This window comes from Achroia grisella, unplaced genomic scaffold, assembly GCF_030625045.1.
Source record: "Achroia grisella isolate CSIRO2021 unplaced genomic scaffold, CSIRO_AGI_Agris_v1 utg869, whole genome shotgun sequence".
Lineage (NCBI taxonomy): Eukaryota > Metazoa > Arthropoda > Insecta > Lepidoptera > Pyralidae > Achroia > Achroia grisella.
The window spans coordinates 2,649,789-2,667,345 of record NW_026713049.1 but is presented as its reverse complement, the minus strand read 5'-3'; the positions used below and the strand labels follow the sequence as shown (position 1 = coordinate 2,667,345).

Below are 17,557 nucleotides of genomic sequence, written 5' to 3'. Positions count from 1 at the left end.
CACTTCTTATTCTAAAATCAATGTGCATAATATTTAGCACACCGCTTTACTTCCAATGGTCGCGGGTCGATTCCTCACACAGTACAAACATTTGTATTCAGGAGTATAAATGTTTGTATCCCTCTGATGTTTTCTATGTATATTATGTATGTATTTATAAAAAAAAAATACCTAAGTATTTATATCAGTTGTATAGTACCCATAACACAAGCTCAGTTTAGCGTGGGACTAGATACTATTAGATATATTTACTAATATAACAGGTCACAGGTATGATGCATGAAAGGATTCCAATCCCTTTAATTCGGCGCAGTATGTCCTTCTCTTGCACTGATCTCTATCGGCCGTCATATCTGAGCACACTCTTCATTTATTCATATCATCTTTCACACAATTCATCCATCTTTTTGTACGGCGTCCTCTTCCATTCCATCCATCCACGTTCATATTATACACTTTCCATAAGACATGATCCTCGTTCCTCAGCAAAACATGGACATACCAGCTCAATCTGTTATCTTGCAACTTGTCTATGACTGGCGCAACTTTCACCCCACACAAACCCCTTAATTCTAATAACAGTTTAATTATTTAAGCAACGTAACTAAAACATAAAAATTCAATAGCTTACTTCACAACCAAATGGTGTAGAATGTACTTCTACAGGAGCCCCTCGTTCAGGAGGTGGCTTCACCAAGTCTAACAGCTCTGATAGAGGCCTTAATGTTTTTAATCCTGAAAAAAAAATATAAGATTGTTTATAATTTGTATACATTATATAAACGAAATATTCACTATGATATTTTTTATGAATCCAGTGTTAGATATACTTAAATATAAGTGTAATGCTTAAAAAGTCGAAGTGATACAGTGCGTGTGTTTTGTCGTGACTATAAAGTGTTTTCCAGTAGAAGTGGTGATGTAGAAATAGACCAAGAAAGCGGGTAGACAGATTTGTTTGCGTAATAATTATTTACATTCAGCGCCATCTCTCTTGACCAGGACGTTTGTAACAGCGTCCAAATATCGAGAGCTCTTTAATAATACCACGACCACTCTATGTCGGGGTCGCCCAGACTATGTTTGGTGATGACAGTTGACAGACTATTTTTGTTATAAATCTGACTCTTAACTTTTATGTCGAGAAATAAAGGATTCGTTAAAGTTATACCCTGGAGGCGTACCAGTGGTGGATGAAGTCAGATCACTCAACCTATTAGCAAATTCACGAATTCATGTACTGATATTGTTAGAACGATGTTTGTAATCGATAACTAGCAGACGAAGTATGTTTGAATATTTGAAAAGAAAGTATTTTGTCATCTTGTCTGCCTTCATATTCAAGTATCCGTATAATGTATCTATATAATTTTATCTTGTTCGGAAATATATTTTTGTTTATCTGCTATTCTTCGTTATTTACTTGTACACAACTGGGAACTCTGTCAAAGAGAGAAGTTCGGAGGTAACTTCCCTCACAGATATTGTATGTACACAATAATAAATACATTTATTTAGCATTATATAGGTAAGTATCTTATTTACAATAATATTATTATTTATTTGATATCATTCATACCCATAGTGTAATCACATGTTTACAAGTAAATTGGAGTTTTTAAAAATATGAGTGGACACTGGCAGGCGTGCAACAAGTAATTTAATAGAGAAAAAAAAATTGTAAATGTCATATATTAAAAACTATTAAGAAATTAATAAATTGTCATTAGCCTTGTGATCATGCCACGTGAATGCGGTACTGACACCCGTAACTATTACAGATACTATGATACCCCTGATGGATGCGATATTCTAAAAAAGGTAAGTATATTTTCTTAAATTCCCTTCGTCCTTACGCCCTCAAAACTTAAGCTTATTAAACTTAGAAGATTCTTGTAAAGTAGCGTTTTTGGACCCCTTTATATCTTAAATAAATATAATTAGGTCCATACCTAATTATAATAAACACTCATGTGTTTATAAGGACTCTATTAATGCATCATTAAATTTACATATTTACATTATTCAGCGCAGTGTCTTTTTGTTTTTCTAGGTAATGGTGACAAGTCGTTACGGCATTATCACAGGGCTTATAATGTCCACCTATGACGTCATGATGTACTCGCACGCAGTTGGTTTCGGACCGATATTGAAAAGGTGTGTTGTTGCGGTCTAAATATTAATCTAAATGTTAGTACGCTTATCTTATCTTATATATAATTATATATAATTCTCGTGTCACAATGTTAGTTACTATACTCCTCCGAAACGGCTTGAGTATGTCCGTCCCTATGTATGCTTGAATCTTTAAAACTACGCAACTGATTTTGAAGCGTTTTTTTTTTAAAGATAGTGATTCTAGACGAAGTTTTATAGACGGATTTTTATGCAATTTTATATGCATATTCAGTAGGTCTGGTAATCGGCTACTATCCATTTTTCATAGCCCTCAATGATAAATGTGACCCACCCCCCAAAATTTCTTTTTAGACAATAGTTATTTTATTTTTATTTTATTATATGATTTAGCATTGAAAACACACATAGTCTAATTTTCACCCTTTTATTATCAACCCCTGTTTTTATTTAACAATATTAGTTCTTCCTAATGTATTGGCGCTGTGTAAATTGTTCTGAATTATTATTATTTTCTTAACTTTTCAGGTATATGTACCACACAGTGCCTCTTGGACTCATAGGTGCGACCTTCGCAGCTGTAGCTAATGGAGTGCAGAAAGCGCGCGACGTAGACGATGTTTGGAATTATTTTATTGGTTAATTTACTTTTTTATATAACTGGAATAGCAATGCTTATAATAATAGAATTACAATATAAGATATAATTTAAAATTTAAAGGTATAATCAACACTAAAATTGAGTAAATCATCATCTGTTTCTTCCTTATCGCATTTATTTGTGGTCGGCGTAATATGTTTTTCTCTTCCATTCATCTCTGTTCGCTGTAATCTCGTTATTTACTTCTTACCATATCATCTGTCATACAGTTAATCTATTCCGTTTTCGGTCTAAAATTGAGTAAATACTGTGACATTATTGCAGCTTAATTAATCATCATGAAATTTTGGGGAATTCTTAACGCTTGGGATAGCGACAGACAGACTACTTTTTGTGATATCTCCAAAATTAGTAAAGTCTAAAATAGAAACTGAAGTTAGTTTGTATATATTCTTAGAATCCTATTTATCTATTTATATTTCCTATTTACAATATTCTATTATACGCAATATATAAATATATATGTTACCTAACAGCTAAATAGTTTCAAAATACCTTTTGACCGGATAGATGGCGTTATTTTGCTGAGCAGTACTACATCCAGCTCCGCTAGTTAAATATGTACATATATTTGTACATTAGAATCTTGTATTTCTTTCTTATTATGATGGTTATGAATATTTTTTTTATTTTTTCTTGAACTATAAATCTTGTGCAATAGTCGAGCTAGTACCGTATGGCACCCAGTTAACTTTTAGGCATTATTGATAAGAGTTGTAGTGCAGTAATAAGAAAGAAAGAAAGCAAAAAAATGTGCAAACCTTTATTAAAATTTATAGAGAATAAATATCTCCCCACTTAATATAAATATTTGTTATTTGTATCCAAAAATATTTCAGGTGGTTTTTCGTGTGGGCCTATAGTGGCTGCATATTTAGGTAGTAAGCACGCAGTACTCCTGGGTGGACTCGCGCTGGGTGTTATAGGCATGATAAAGAAGGACTCTATCGACAATTGCTACGAGTTGTTCCCAAATCCGCCGTCACATATGAACAGTGTTAGGTCTTGGAGGTGGGATTACACATTGGTCGCAGATCCCAGAGATGGTAATTTGCTTTTATTACAATTAAACTATGTTTTCATGTCTCAAATTCAATGGATTTACTACCGGGTTGGGTCGATACTAATTTAGTAGCATTCTTTTGCGTGTAATACCATATTTTAGGCAACTGTTAATTTTTTTAATGTGTCTACTATAATTCTTTTGTTTCTGTTATTTAATGTTAAATCTAATGTATGTTAATTTAAATTTATATAAATTTATTTTGTATTCACAGAAATGCGTCACACATGCGGTCAGAAAGAAAAGTAACCCAAATAAATACAGCACGTACTTACTTCTTGTTTCGTTGTAGTCTTTATAGCCCAAGAGCCCACGACGGCCAGACATACGTCATTTTAGTAAACGTGAAAGTTCTTGTATGTGTGTCCCCAACACAGGTAAGAACGATCCCCAAACATGAAACCTGGATCGTGGTTCCTTTAGCAGGTACCAGGTAACAAAGGTGTAAAAAAAATCATATCAAATTCGTTATTTTAAGAAACTCCATATTTTCATATATTGTTCGTAGCATTATTATAACTTGCTTTGCTCATTGCCAGACACTTAATGTGGTTCCAGCCCCCGCCGGACCCCTCTAAACTATACTATTTTAGAAATAAACTTACGTCATTTTAATATAAATTTATATATATTATTGAGAGTTCTCTCAAACTGAGTTTCCTAAATTGTCAGACAGTTTTCTTAGTTCCTTCCTACCAGACTCATTGAAACCGTATATTGGGTAACAAAGGTGTAAAAAAAATCATATCAAATTCGTTATTAAAATGACGTAAGTTTATTTCTATATAGTTTAGGGGGTTATGTGTTGGCAACGAGCAGAGCTATAATACTGTTACGAGCAATATGTGAAAAAATGCAGCATCTTAAAATAACGAATTCGATATGATTTTTTTTACACCTTTGTTACCTGGTCAAACCTTACAAGAACTTTCACGTTTACTAAAATGACGTATTGCGTGAAATTAGAGTTAATACAATAGATATTTACTATTGTAATTACATAATTATTCATAAAATTATAGTTTATAATATTTAGTTTATATAATTTATGTACTAACTAGCTGTGCCCACGATTTCACTCGCTTAAAATTTATAGCCTGTTATTATTATGTGTTATCTAATGTATAGGTTATATTACTGTAAAGTTTTATCAAAATTCGTTCAGTAGTATTGCGTGAAAGAGAAAGAAACATTTATACATCCGTGTTGACAAACCTTCGCGTTTATATTTTTGCTTCAGAAATTACCTTATAATCTTATGACGCAAAAGCGTCGAGTAGCAAATCTTTGCTATTAATATTTAGATAGGCGTTTGTAGATGGAATTCCACTGACATTGAGTGACTCGTCACGATAACACTTATAAATTATTTTAAATATTGCAATTTGAGCGCCGGAAACCCAGATCACCCAATGGCGAGTGATTGCGTTTTACTTTTTTTTTATTCACCTGTGTTTTGTGTGTTTTACACATGTGTAAAAATATTTATTTATTTCAAAAAGCACGCACGATTGTTGAACGTGGATATGGTTTTTCTCGTTTTCTTTGTCTACCTGCCTGTACGCACATGTTTTTCTGCGTGAAACGACAACTATTGTTAACTATAAATCTATAATACCTCTGTCATCACTTTCCAAGTCGACAAGCACGAATACAGAGAGCAGAGCCTTCCCTAATTGCGACTGTTTGTCCACATCGCCGTCTCTGTGGCCAATCGTCCAGCTGTACAGGATATCGTCAACACACCGGTCCAAAATAGGACACTGCCACACGTGACATACCCTAGAAACATAGAGCAATTTTAAGAAATAGTGAACTTTCTACTAGTCGACTTTATTTGAAGAATGTTATCGGATATATTTGGAAAAAAAGAGAATAAATTAAAGTAAACATATAACTATAATAAACTTCAGCTAAAAACATTTTTTTTATACTATGATGATGGCAAACGAGCATCCTGTATGCTCGTCGTATCCCTTTACCATCTAATAGTAAACGGATACGGAAGTCATTTCGATCACGTCAGTTTTCATTTCAGCCAGACCATGGAGCCCGTCAAATTAAACCATTTGGCAAAGACACTTAAATGCATCAATAATTTTTTTTATACTAGGTAGTTTACAGGGAATGGGATCGTTAGTAATGTGCACTAACTCATTGCTAGCAATGTTCTATGTCAGATTGACCTTCAAGCGGTTCCGCTTGCAAACCATCCCCAGCACCAGAAACATCAAGTTGACAAGTGAATTTGTCACGATAGTCTAACCGACTGACTCACACTCATCATCCTCCACTGGAGCCGCGCCAGCGTAAACCGTTAGAGCAGGCAGTTGAACGGTTCCATAATCATCAATTAAAAAAGTCTACTCACCTTCCCGTCAGGACTCTTATTTGATAACTGCTATGCTCAAAGTCTGCATCATTATCTAAATTCCTCTCTCTACTGAGCTTCTCTACTCCCTCATACACATTTGGCACTTTGGATTGTTTCTTCTCACAAGTTATATGTATCTCTGGGAGATCATTATAGAATTCTTCGTTTAATATTGGCTTGCCTTTCGAATTTTGTAGTACGCGGGCTTGCTTCAATGGTGACAAGATGGAGCCGTGTGTGAGGACCCAGCGGTTGGAGAACTTTATACCTGAAGCGGATACAGTCAGGATGTTTGCATGTTCGCCGTCTTCTGAGTAGTTGTATGAAACCATTACACCTTCGACTGACATCTCTGCAAATAAATAATATATGCAAAATAATAATTATAATATTTAAAAGAGCAACACGCAAGTTTTTGTTTTGGATATAAAACTTCTTATTATTGTACTGCCACATATTTATGTATATACAAAGAGAAAGACTGCGAGTATCAGAAAATGGCAACCCCTTTTTACCTCGTTCCTAAATAAAATTATTTTGCTTTTTCTTCTTGTGATAAGTCTGCGTTCCAAATGAGTGGTAGAATAAAAACAATATGACTATTCAAAGTGCCTGTATTAAGTTTATTTGAATGGATATTATTTCTATTTCAAATTCAGTTTATAACTGTAAATATGGAAATATATTCGTAAATTACAAAATCGATTTTATTTTCAGTTTGCGTAGTTCTCGACTTATTGGAATATATAATACGTGAAGCAAAAAGTTTGTAAATTCTTGACGGAGGAATATAAAATTTCACACAATTTTTATTTATACAGTGAAGGAGAGCAGAATACCAATTATATCTTTTATTTATACTTAAAAATAGATTAACTCAAAAACACATTACACACACTAGGTACTATGTATTTGACAAAAGAGTATATATGCGTGTATATACTCTTTTATTTACAAAGTCTAGTCAAACAGAATAGATTAGTCTATAGTTTTACTGAATGTTAAATTATAATGGTCGAATTTGGACCACTGGGCAATCACTAGTATATATAAAATACTTCAAATACGAATACAAAACTAGTTCTATTATTTAATAGCAATTTTATTCCACTGATCAGTACTGGCAGTACAATCTTAGAGATAAGTGGAAAAATTCATTCTTTACCCAATGCGGTGGATTTCTTTGGGGCATTGGAATAGAGCCTTATTTGTAAGTATTGATAACTAGAATTAGCACTGCACTATTCAATGATGAGTAAATACTCAGCATAGTATAATGCGTATGCGTCTATTATAGACGATTTATGGCGTAATGGTCCGTGAACAGCTTTTTTCGTGGCTGTATAAACCGATACGAGAACGGCATGGCCTACCACAGGCCCGACAAGGGAAACTATTGGCAGTAGTCTGTACTGAGCCGCCTAGGTGGCGCTTCCGTCTCTTGTCAGCAAGCCTTTGAAGCCAGGCATCATCGCAAACCCTTCGACCCTCCTTTACGCGTTTGAGCAAATCTGATCTATTGGCTGCGAGCTTTTCCCAGCATTTTCTCAATACTCAGCATAAATGAATAAATATTTAGTAAAAAATTAGTACGTACATTTTTTTATTAAACATTGCACTCATTCTCTATTATGACCATCTCGGTGGGTTTAGCGATTTAGTACACCGCCTTACTTAAGATGGTCGCGGTTCGATACCTCGCATGGAACAAACATTTTGTATTGATGACTATGACTATGTCGATCTGGGTGATTTATATATTATGTATGCAATTACAAATATATATATATATATATATATATATAAATATATCTATGTATTTATATCAGTTGTTTAGTACCCATACCACAAGCTCTGCAATGCTTTGGACTAGATGGCGCTGTGTTAATTCAGATATATAATTCTTTTTATGCATAGAGAATGAATACGGTGTTTAGATGCTAAAGGGTATTTTCTTATTATCACTGAACATATTCTTTTAAGGGATAATAATGAAATGGTGCACTCGCCTGCGCAAACGGCATACGCTGGCGGGGCACCAGTGAAGGATGATAGGATGAGTGTGAGGTCAGTTCAGTTAGCCAATAGTGGCAACTTCACCAGGAATTTATCACGATGGTTTCCAGAGGGAACCACGTGGAGGTCAAGAAGGACATGGTTCATTACTAACAATCCCCTTATCCCACTGAACATTTTTTTTTAATATTACACATCGTCCCGGATATCAACTTCGAGACTTGTTACTTGTTAGAGAGCTACTAAATGTAAATAGTTTCTACGTTTATTTATAAAACGATAACATGCTTGTGTATCATTCACGTGTTAAGGGTCCGCATTTTATCTTAGAGACAATCTCGATTTAGCTCGCAATTCCGCTGTTGTGCTAAATTGAAACAATTATTGTTATTACATGCTATTGTTATTTATGGTAGATAAGACGTGGCTATTTGTGTAACGTTAATTTTCATGAGTTACAATTGGACATGCAGTGCCGGAGTAGCCTGCTAAGGTCTCGTGTAACATGGGGCCCCGCGTAATAATGGGCCCGCGCATTCTAAACATAATACATCAAAGGTTATTTTTTTTACCTTATTGTTATTACCTACAATCTATTGTTATTTATAGTAGATAAGACGTGGCTATTTGTGTAACGTTAATGTTAATGAGTTACAATTGGAAATGCAGTGCCTGATTTGCCTAATAGCAAGAGTAGCAAATGCTACGAGTCTCGCGTAGCATGGGGGCCCCGCGTAACAAAGAGCCCCGCCTAAGTAAGTTTCCCTAATGTCTCTATGTAAGACGGTAAAGATTATTGGATTTTCAGTATTTTTTTACATAATGAAAGATTAATTATTTGTAAGTGTTGTTTTTTACTTTTAAACTCGAACTTTTGAACCGAAACAAAACTAGGGTCCTCTTCACAGTATTTGCTAGAAGCTCGCGCTAGCGTATGTATAATATATGTACGAGTATGTATATCGTATATACTTATATAAGATACTTTAATTCATCAGTATTTCTGCCTTGCTACAGAGTATATTATTAGTTCTGGAGATTTCGATAATAAAGATATAACATACAAATCAATTGCTGTTAGTTAGCTAAGATAATTTCAAATGTGCAATTTATATATAAGATATAGGATAAATTTTAAATATTAGACTTGGGCAAAGTTTTAATTGTTATTATTTATTTGTAAATTGTTGGTGTCTAAATTTCTTAATATAATTATTAAATTTATTATATATTAAATTAGTTTTAATTATTATTATAAAGAGGTACAATTTCTGTGTTTGGATATTCGGGGTAATGTTCGGTGCTCCGAATTTGAATATTAAATTTATATTTCATTTCTCGAGGAAGGCTATAGATTATATAACATCACGCTGACACTGACCTGCAATAAAGAGCAATAACAGGAAATATATGACGCAGACGAAGATGCGCGGGTCAGCTAGTATAGAATAAAGAATAGAATTATGACGATTACAAACGGACAGACTTTTGAAAACATCTAATTGGATTTATGGTTTCTTGAGACTGCGTCAGTTCTATTTATTTTTATAACTTGTAAGTACCTACTTACGGTAATAACATGGGCCAGATTGTGAATACAAAGTAATTTTCTTTGACTAGCGTGAAAATAATCAGATGGTTGACGCGCGATATTTCCTTGAATTTATTCCAACCCCAATTCGTATATAATAACTATTTAGTGATCGTACATTGCTGCTTTGCTGAATGGTTTTGGAACGAATTATTGTAGCAAACACGCAGACTATAGCATACAATGCTTTATTTTCATTATTCCGTGGATAGTCTTTAGCCCCGTGGAGATGTCAAAATGACATGAGGAAAGGGTGCGAACACAATTGCATGGGCATAACCACTCCCTTGTAATGAACCATATTCAGCGGGAAGCCAATAATATCATACGTATGTCATGGTATATAAGTTTCCCACCCCCGGTTCCCGCCAACCGATTCAGGAGCGCCGCCATAAGAGGCGCCCGTGGTTCGCGTTCCATTTTCAAAATAACTTTTTTTGGATTTTTTCTTACTAGCCACTGTGTTGCATCTGTGAAGGTAAGTACATACAGTTTAAACCTATATTTTATAACTTTAAATATATATGTACATTAAATTATTCAAACAGGAATAATGACCGTAATTAAAGGTTTTAAACCATATATTCATCATCATAATCATCATCTCAGCCTGGAGGACGTATATTACCAAATTTGAATTATTAAAAATTATCTACTATAACAAATGTCTTATTTTATTTAATGAAACAGAGATTTTTAGTATTTGGATTAAATAAAAATAAATAATGTAATGTGATGTGTTATTAGGTTATTACGTTACACTTGTCACTTATATATCAATTATAAAACAGCGTAGATACCAAGACATGTAGCGGTAGTATAAAACAACTATCGCGTCATCTTGGAATAACAGATTCGTATTATATAATAGAATAGTATTTTAAATTACTCATAGTTTATATTATAAATGTTATATATAGTAGTTACTTATTAATAGTGTTAGCTTTTTAACATTATCTTATTGTAAGCTGTTTAAATAAAAACCTTGAGTCAATATTTTTTCTTAATGAAATCATATCATTTTATTATACATATTCATTTACTTATAGAAATGACAAATTAATCATTGTGAATCAATCTTTATAAATTATATTGATCGAAACAATGAAAATAGAATACGTTTGTAATTTTCGACTACAGCAGTATAGTTTCCGTAGTGTAGCGGTTATCACGTGTGCTTCACACGCACAAGGTCCCCGGTTCGATCCCGGGCGGAAACATTTTTTGTGCACATTTTTTTATTACTTTCTTTTCATTAAAATATTTCTTTTATAAATTGGGCTACTACATAGGTACTTTCAATTGAATTAAAATTTAGTAACTTCAGTTATTGTTATTCTATTCTAATTTTATGATCGCATATATTTAATAATCATAATTCACATTAAATAAAGAAAAAAGAATCTCTAATCAACTTTTCAAAATTTTGATAAGTTTTGCATCCTTAGAATTTTTGATATATCAAAAATTCTAATAAATTGCAAATTAACAAAAAATTCCTTCGAGCCGGATTTGAACCAGCGACCTATGGATAACCATTTGTACATTCCTCTACAGTCCACCGCTCTACCAACTGAGCTATCGAAGGTGTACAATATTTTGTGAAATTACCTAACACTTACTGTACCATTACTTCGTCCATAGTAATTTGATAATCATTTGAAATATTTACAGAACAATTTGTTATATTAAAATATTCAGCTAAGATGTTACAATGTTAAAGATTTTTGTTTTATCTTAACCTTTAGCCATATATTAGTGATCACAGAACACACATCTTTTGTTTTGTATACTTGATAAGTCTGAGAATAGGTTATGATCTATTTTTTGTACTGCTAATAAGTGAAAGGTTTTATTTTTATAGCGATATTAGTGCTTTAATTTATATGTCAAAACAACGTTTGCCGGTTCAGCTAGTATAAAAATAATAATATCCCTGAACAGTTCACACAACGTCACCTAGTCCCACAATAAGTAGAGATTGTATTGAGCACTTATGAGTACTAGACAACAGATATAATAAATAATAAATACATAGATATTTTTTATAAATACATACATAACATAGAAAACACCTAGATAGATAACAATAATACGAATGAATAATGTTTGTACCTTACGAGGAATCGAACCCGTGATAATCGTAAGTAAAGCGGTGAGCTAAACCGCTAGGTCATCATTTACTTCAAAAAATAATAATAAAATGATATATAGATAACCTTATTATATATTCACCTACTTCGATAATGCAACAGGTTACTGGATGGACATTAATCGTGCAGTTAGTAGGTACGAATATTATTTTACTACAAAATTATCTTAAATATTACCTCGACTACAATACAGTGTTGCATTATCACCTTGAGGAATTTTAGATCGTTAACCTCTTTTGATTATTTATGCTTATTGTTTTGACTATATTTAGACTAGCGTTGGATAGCGCTTTCTAATCTAATTTTCTATTGGAGTAAACCTAATAACTGGAAACTTTTTTTAAAATAAGTATATTACTAGCTGTTCCCGCGACTTCGTTCGCGTGGTTATCGAAAACACTATCGCGTATTAGTCGAGGACAAAAGAGAAATAAATCTTTCATACATATTTTTGGGTTACTTGAACCGTTTACGCAGTGCACGCAACGGAAGCTCTCAAATATGAATATTTTTCCCCATTTTTGCAACATTTGTCACTGATGCTTTTCTTCTCTTGGTCGTAGCGTAATGTTATATAGCTTAAAACCCTCGACAGATGGTCTATATACAACACCATTTTTTTTAAATTCGAACCAGTCGTTCCTGAGATAAGCGCGTTCAAACAAACTCATCAGCGTTATAATATCAGCAAGTATCGATTAAGATTATGATAATATAAAACTAGACATTTTTTACAAAGATATTCATTTGCTCAAAAAAATATGATACAAAAAGTGTCATTAGTGCTATAGCACTCTCTTCCTTATATAAACAACGAACACATTTATAAAAAAAAAACTGTTTTATGCGCGAAAATAAGTTCTTATTTAATTGAAATATGGTTTACAATTACATGACCTGGAATCCTAATCAAAGTATAGTTGCAATTAATTAATTAATCAACTAGAGTCGGGGCATGAACTCTTTTGATTTCCCTGATTGTTTTAACATTAAATTGAAACGCAACTAATTAACAATTCAATTAAAACTGTTCCATATCGACATAAACAACAGGTTTCTTCTCGTTTGAACGAAACCCAAGTCCGGTAAGGAATAACATTACGTAATGTTTCCGGGATAAGCCACTTTAACCGTGTACTCTTCATTTGCAAAGAACAATGACTTGCCATTATTATTGACGGCCTCGGTGGTCCAGCGGTTAAGCACGCCGCGCCGCTTTACTTCCGTTAGCTGCGGGTTCGAGTCCTAGCACGGTGCAAACATTTGTTTGCGTGAGTATGATTGTTTGTATCGGTCTCACCCAGATCGATACAAACAATCATACTTTTTTTTCATGTATATTGTGTATGAATTTATATAAAAAATCTAAGTATTTATATCAGTTGTTTAATACTAGTATAATTTATATTATTATTAAAATAATATCTACATCGGAGTGGAAAGGGATAGTTAGTAATGTGGACTCTTGACGCCATTGCTAGCAATGTAGCATATAAGGTTGACCTCTACGCGATCTTCCCTGGAAACCACCATGATATATCATCCTCCACTGGTACCTTGCCAGCGTAAACAGTTAGCGCGTATACCACACCATACCCTTGTAGTCGGTTATGGTATTGGATATATTGAAATAAATAAATAACTACCAATAGCAGAGATATAGCTATAATTTCTTATTTTTGTATAGTATTCTAAGAGAAACGGCCATTACTTATAGTATTCATAATATTATTATGATTGTGGGAAAACATACGACTGATAAATTCTAATCTATACTATATATATATATATAATATAATAATAATATATATAATATTATAAAGCTGAAGAGTTTGTTTGTTTGAACGCGCTCATCTCAGAAATTTACTTACTGTTTGGAATTGAAAAATTATTTTTGTTATGGATAGTCAATTATTCCAGAAAGGCTTTAAGCTATATAACATTACGCTCCAACTAATAGAAGTAATGCATCAGTGAAAAAATATTTATATTTGAGGGCTTCCGTTGAGTGCGCTGCGCGAACGAAGCCACGGGCACAGCTAGTATGTAATATATATAAGAGGTAAACATGTTTTAGTAAGTGTGGCAAACACTTGCCTGCAAATAAAGATGGATTCGTCTGGTATCGAGTTTCTATTAGTGATGTACCTATTTGGATGCTGCCGGTAAAATCGCTAATCGACTACGGTATTTAGGTTGCCTTAATTAGCCGTAGATGGTATGAAATGCCTAGTATCACCTGTATTGCCAGTCTGTAATACTTATTATAATAGTGCTCAAGAATTGTTTTATACTATTGTACATAACGCTTACTAGTTTTTCAGTACTTTTTAATGAATAATAATGTGCTGCTGCACCCGCCTGCGCTAACGGTTGATACTATTGGAGTGGAGGATGATAAAATGAGCGTGAGGTCAGGCAATTATGACAGACATCAGGAGTTCATCAGGGTTACCTGGGGGAACCGCGTGGAGGTCAACCTAAAATGGTAGCAATGGGATCGTTAGTTCATTACTAACAATGCCTTTCGCCCATTTTCCGTATTGTCTCCACAGATGTTGTCTGCTATCAGTTCGTATCAAATATTTAGTAAATTTAAATAGTCTTATAAATTTATAATATCTAATACGATTTGAATTAACGAGAGAAACGTCTATTACTAAATGCAGAATAGTTACGACTTCTACATTTTTTTAATGGATGATAATGATACGATGCACTCGCCTGCACAAACGGTTTATGCTGGCGGGGCACCATTGGTGTATTATAAGATGTAAATCAACTCATCGTTGTAAATACACCAGGAACTTATCACCATAGTTTCCGGGGGAAACCACGTGCAATACACTATGTCAACCTGACAATCCCTTTCCCCTACTATACATTTTGTATGACTCCTACTTTACTTGTTTACTTACTCTTAATTACTTAATTTCAATAATAAGTTCCGGAGATGTATGTATCAGATTAGTAATAGAAATTTCTAGATTTAAATATATCTTAAAGATTTATATCCTAGTATGTTCTATTACTGAGCTACTGTGTAACTCTCCTAAACAAGAACTATCTATTCTAGTGATTAGATACATACAATAGATATATGGATATGATATACACAAGAGCAGTAATCGTTGCGTATCTCAAAATATACTCGTTCAACTGTTCAACTCAGTGACCTCACGGATTATTGTACGCATCCTCGCTCGAATTCGGTCGCGTGCATTAAGGACGGTCACAACTAACTACAATCAATCTGAACACCAATGTATAATATAAATGTTCTGCATGTTTTTTTTATTTCCAGACAATTCACACAGCGCCATATATACCCAAGTTAAGCTAGCTAAAGCTTGTCTTATGGGTACTAGATAACTGATACAAATACATAGATTTTTTTTCATAAATACATACATATTATATATAGAAAACACTCAGACCGATACAAACAATCATACTCATGAATACAAATGTTCGTGCCGTCCGAGGAATCGAACCCGCTACCATCGGACGTAAACAGGTGTGCTAAACCACTAGACAACCGAGGTCGCTTAGATACTTTAGTTAGTTTTGGTAAGATCCCGTGATTTTGACTAACTATACGTATAAAAACGAGTGGTTAATATAACGTTACAGGAACAGTTATTGTAATTTAGAATGGCTTCAACCTTGTGACAAAAGATGAACCTGGATACATTAACACATATAATTCTAGTCTAGAGGATATCTTCATTTAAAAAATCAGCTCAGTGGCTCATTTTAAATCTTTACATAGTATAAAATAAAGTTGCTTCCGCTGTCTGTTCGTTAATACTGCAAACTAGTAATGCAGTTTCTAACATTAGATAGTGATTCTAATATATAGATAGTATGTATAAGTAATACATATACACCCGTGCAAAATCGGGGCGGGTAGGTAGTAATAATATAAATCATTAATGCGCACTGAAGAACATGTTTTGTTATCATTACTTTCTCTACCTAATGGTGACCTGGAAGAGATTGCTTAGCGATAAGACCTTTTGTTACAGTTTTTGTAATTTAATTATAATCTATTATTGATGCAATAAATAGGTACAAAAAGAACACTTTGTATAAAAATTGCTTAATAAAAGTCTTCTTCACCCCTTAAATCAATTTCTTACAGATTACCCTTAATGAACTGACGGTTTTCATATTACAGCGTACTGGAAAAACGAACAGTATTTTCTTTGATTCCTACGTGAAACATGTGAACGGAAGCGGCCGGCTTTAGAGCTTCTCCGGTACTTAACTCTCCAATTGAAGTAACGAGCATGAGTAATCCTGGATCCGGTCCCGTGATCATTCCCTTCGTAGCGGCCTCTTAATGCTCATTGACAAACAACAATCATTACATAGAACGCCTATAGGCTCTGTGTAATCCCTAAATGTACGTTATGAATATCAAAGAAAAATAGTAACACATAGTAGATTATGTAATCTAATCTGATTACCTATCTAGTTCAATGAGACGTTAAATATTTTGTAGAAGATATGTAGGGTCAAATCATTCCGAACAGTGCTTATCCACGCCCCTGTAAATAACCTCTTTTGGATCAAAATTCTCTACACACATAACATACATATTATTGACCACCGAATTTCTTGCAGACGCTCACACGTTTATCGCTCCCAGTCGGCAATTTGAGGAGACACTACGATAAGCCCACGACAATACAATAATGGACGCTCTTTTGCCTAATGGGTAGCATCCTGCACGATCCAAGCGCACTCCATTCAATGCTATGTACCCGATTCTCTCGCTCCTGTATGTTTCATTCCGAATGTTGCACAAACAAATTTTTCGAGCCAATTTCGGGTTTCTAGCGTGTATGTGATCCTGTTCCTCATTAAGATCGTAGTCGTAGCGTGGGTTTGTGGGACTGTATCGCTTCTTTCGGAACAATCGACGGCCTCCGCCGGACGAACGATGTGTTACTGCCGATATCGAAAACGATCGCCAAGTTTGTTTTAACCTGTGCTTCAGTTTTAGTTGTGTCTCGGATGCAGTGTTGAGGGTGTATAAGTGTGTTTTGTAAGATATTTTCTGATCTGTGCGTAGTGATGGACATGCCTGAATACCGCCGTCTGACTTCTAGTGTTAAAAAAAAGATACCTTCGCTGGTTGAACTGTTGAGAGAAACGAGCGGTTCCATTTGCTTGATGCGATAACGTTTTAGGTGAGTACTGATACGTTTTAAAGTCATTAGTGTAAAGTATCCTAGATCCATTTCTAATGGTCATTTAGCTTTGTCGCTGTGTACAGGTGCGTAAAATTTAGAAATTATTTGTTTCTAATCTTTTAAGAATGCGTTTTACTGCTTTTGTAATGAGTTTGTATTATTAAGTATACTTTGTAATGATTATCGACTTTGTTCACTTGAAATTTCATATTGTTGTTTTACTATATTTTCATTAGTAATATTATTGAATTTTACTAGTGAAAATATATATATATATATGAACATTCGTTAACGTACTATCGATCTACTTATTCTATGAAACTGAATTAATTTATTTCGGGTACGTATTCGGATGATTAATA

General features: G+C 33.8%; 3 protein-coding genes and 2 non-coding genes across 5 annotated transcripts in view; 3 read left to right on the top strand and 2 right to left on the bottom strand.

Annotated features, from left to right (window-relative positions):
* Positions 1–17,557, bottom strand: part of LOC131852949 (peroxisomal leader peptide-processing protease-like) — a 29,108-nt gene that overhangs the window by 11,184 nt on the left and 367 nt on the right. The window contains exons 2-4 of the mRNA XM_059203705.1: positions 6,232–6,586; positions 5,479–5,642; positions 632–735 (exon numbers count right to left, since the gene is read on the bottom strand). Coding sequence (XP_059059688.1) covers positions 632–735; positions 5,479–5,642; positions 6,232–6,584 — 621 coding nt within the window. The 5' untranslated portion in view covers positions 6,585–6,586. The remainder of the gene's footprint in view (positions 1–631; positions 736–5,478; positions 5,643–6,231; positions 6,587–17,557) is intronic.
* LOC131852946 (uncharacterized) lies at positions 1,727–4,275 on the top strand. Its single transcript, XM_059203701.1, has 5 exons — positions 1,727–1,821; positions 2,054–2,157; positions 2,665–2,774; positions 3,637–3,843; positions 4,075–4,275. Exons 1-5 carry the CDS (start codon positions 1,741–1,743, stop codon positions 4,107–4,109), a joined length of 537 nt encoding a protein of 178 aa, XP_059059684.1. The 5' UTR covers positions 1,727–1,740; the 3' UTR covers positions 4,110–4,275.
* Trnav-cac (transfer RNA valine (anticodon CAC)) lies at positions 10,989–11,061 on the top strand. Its single transcript has one exon. It is a non-coding gene; the product is annotated as a tRNA-Val (tRNA).
* On the bottom strand, positions 11,339–11,429 carry Trnay-gua (transfer RNA tyrosine (anticodon GUA)). The gene is given in 2 exon segments: positions 11,339–11,374; positions 11,393–11,429. It is a non-coding gene; the product is annotated as a tRNA-Tyr (tRNA).
* Positions 16,769–17,557, top strand: part of LOC131852948 (CHH-like protein) — a 77,861-nt gene continuing 77,072 nt past the window's right edge. Inside the window, exon 1 of the mRNA XM_059203703.1 lies at positions 16,769–17,192. The gene's annotated coding sequence lies outside the window, so the exon portion shown is untranslated. The remainder of the gene's footprint in view (positions 17,193–17,557) is intronic.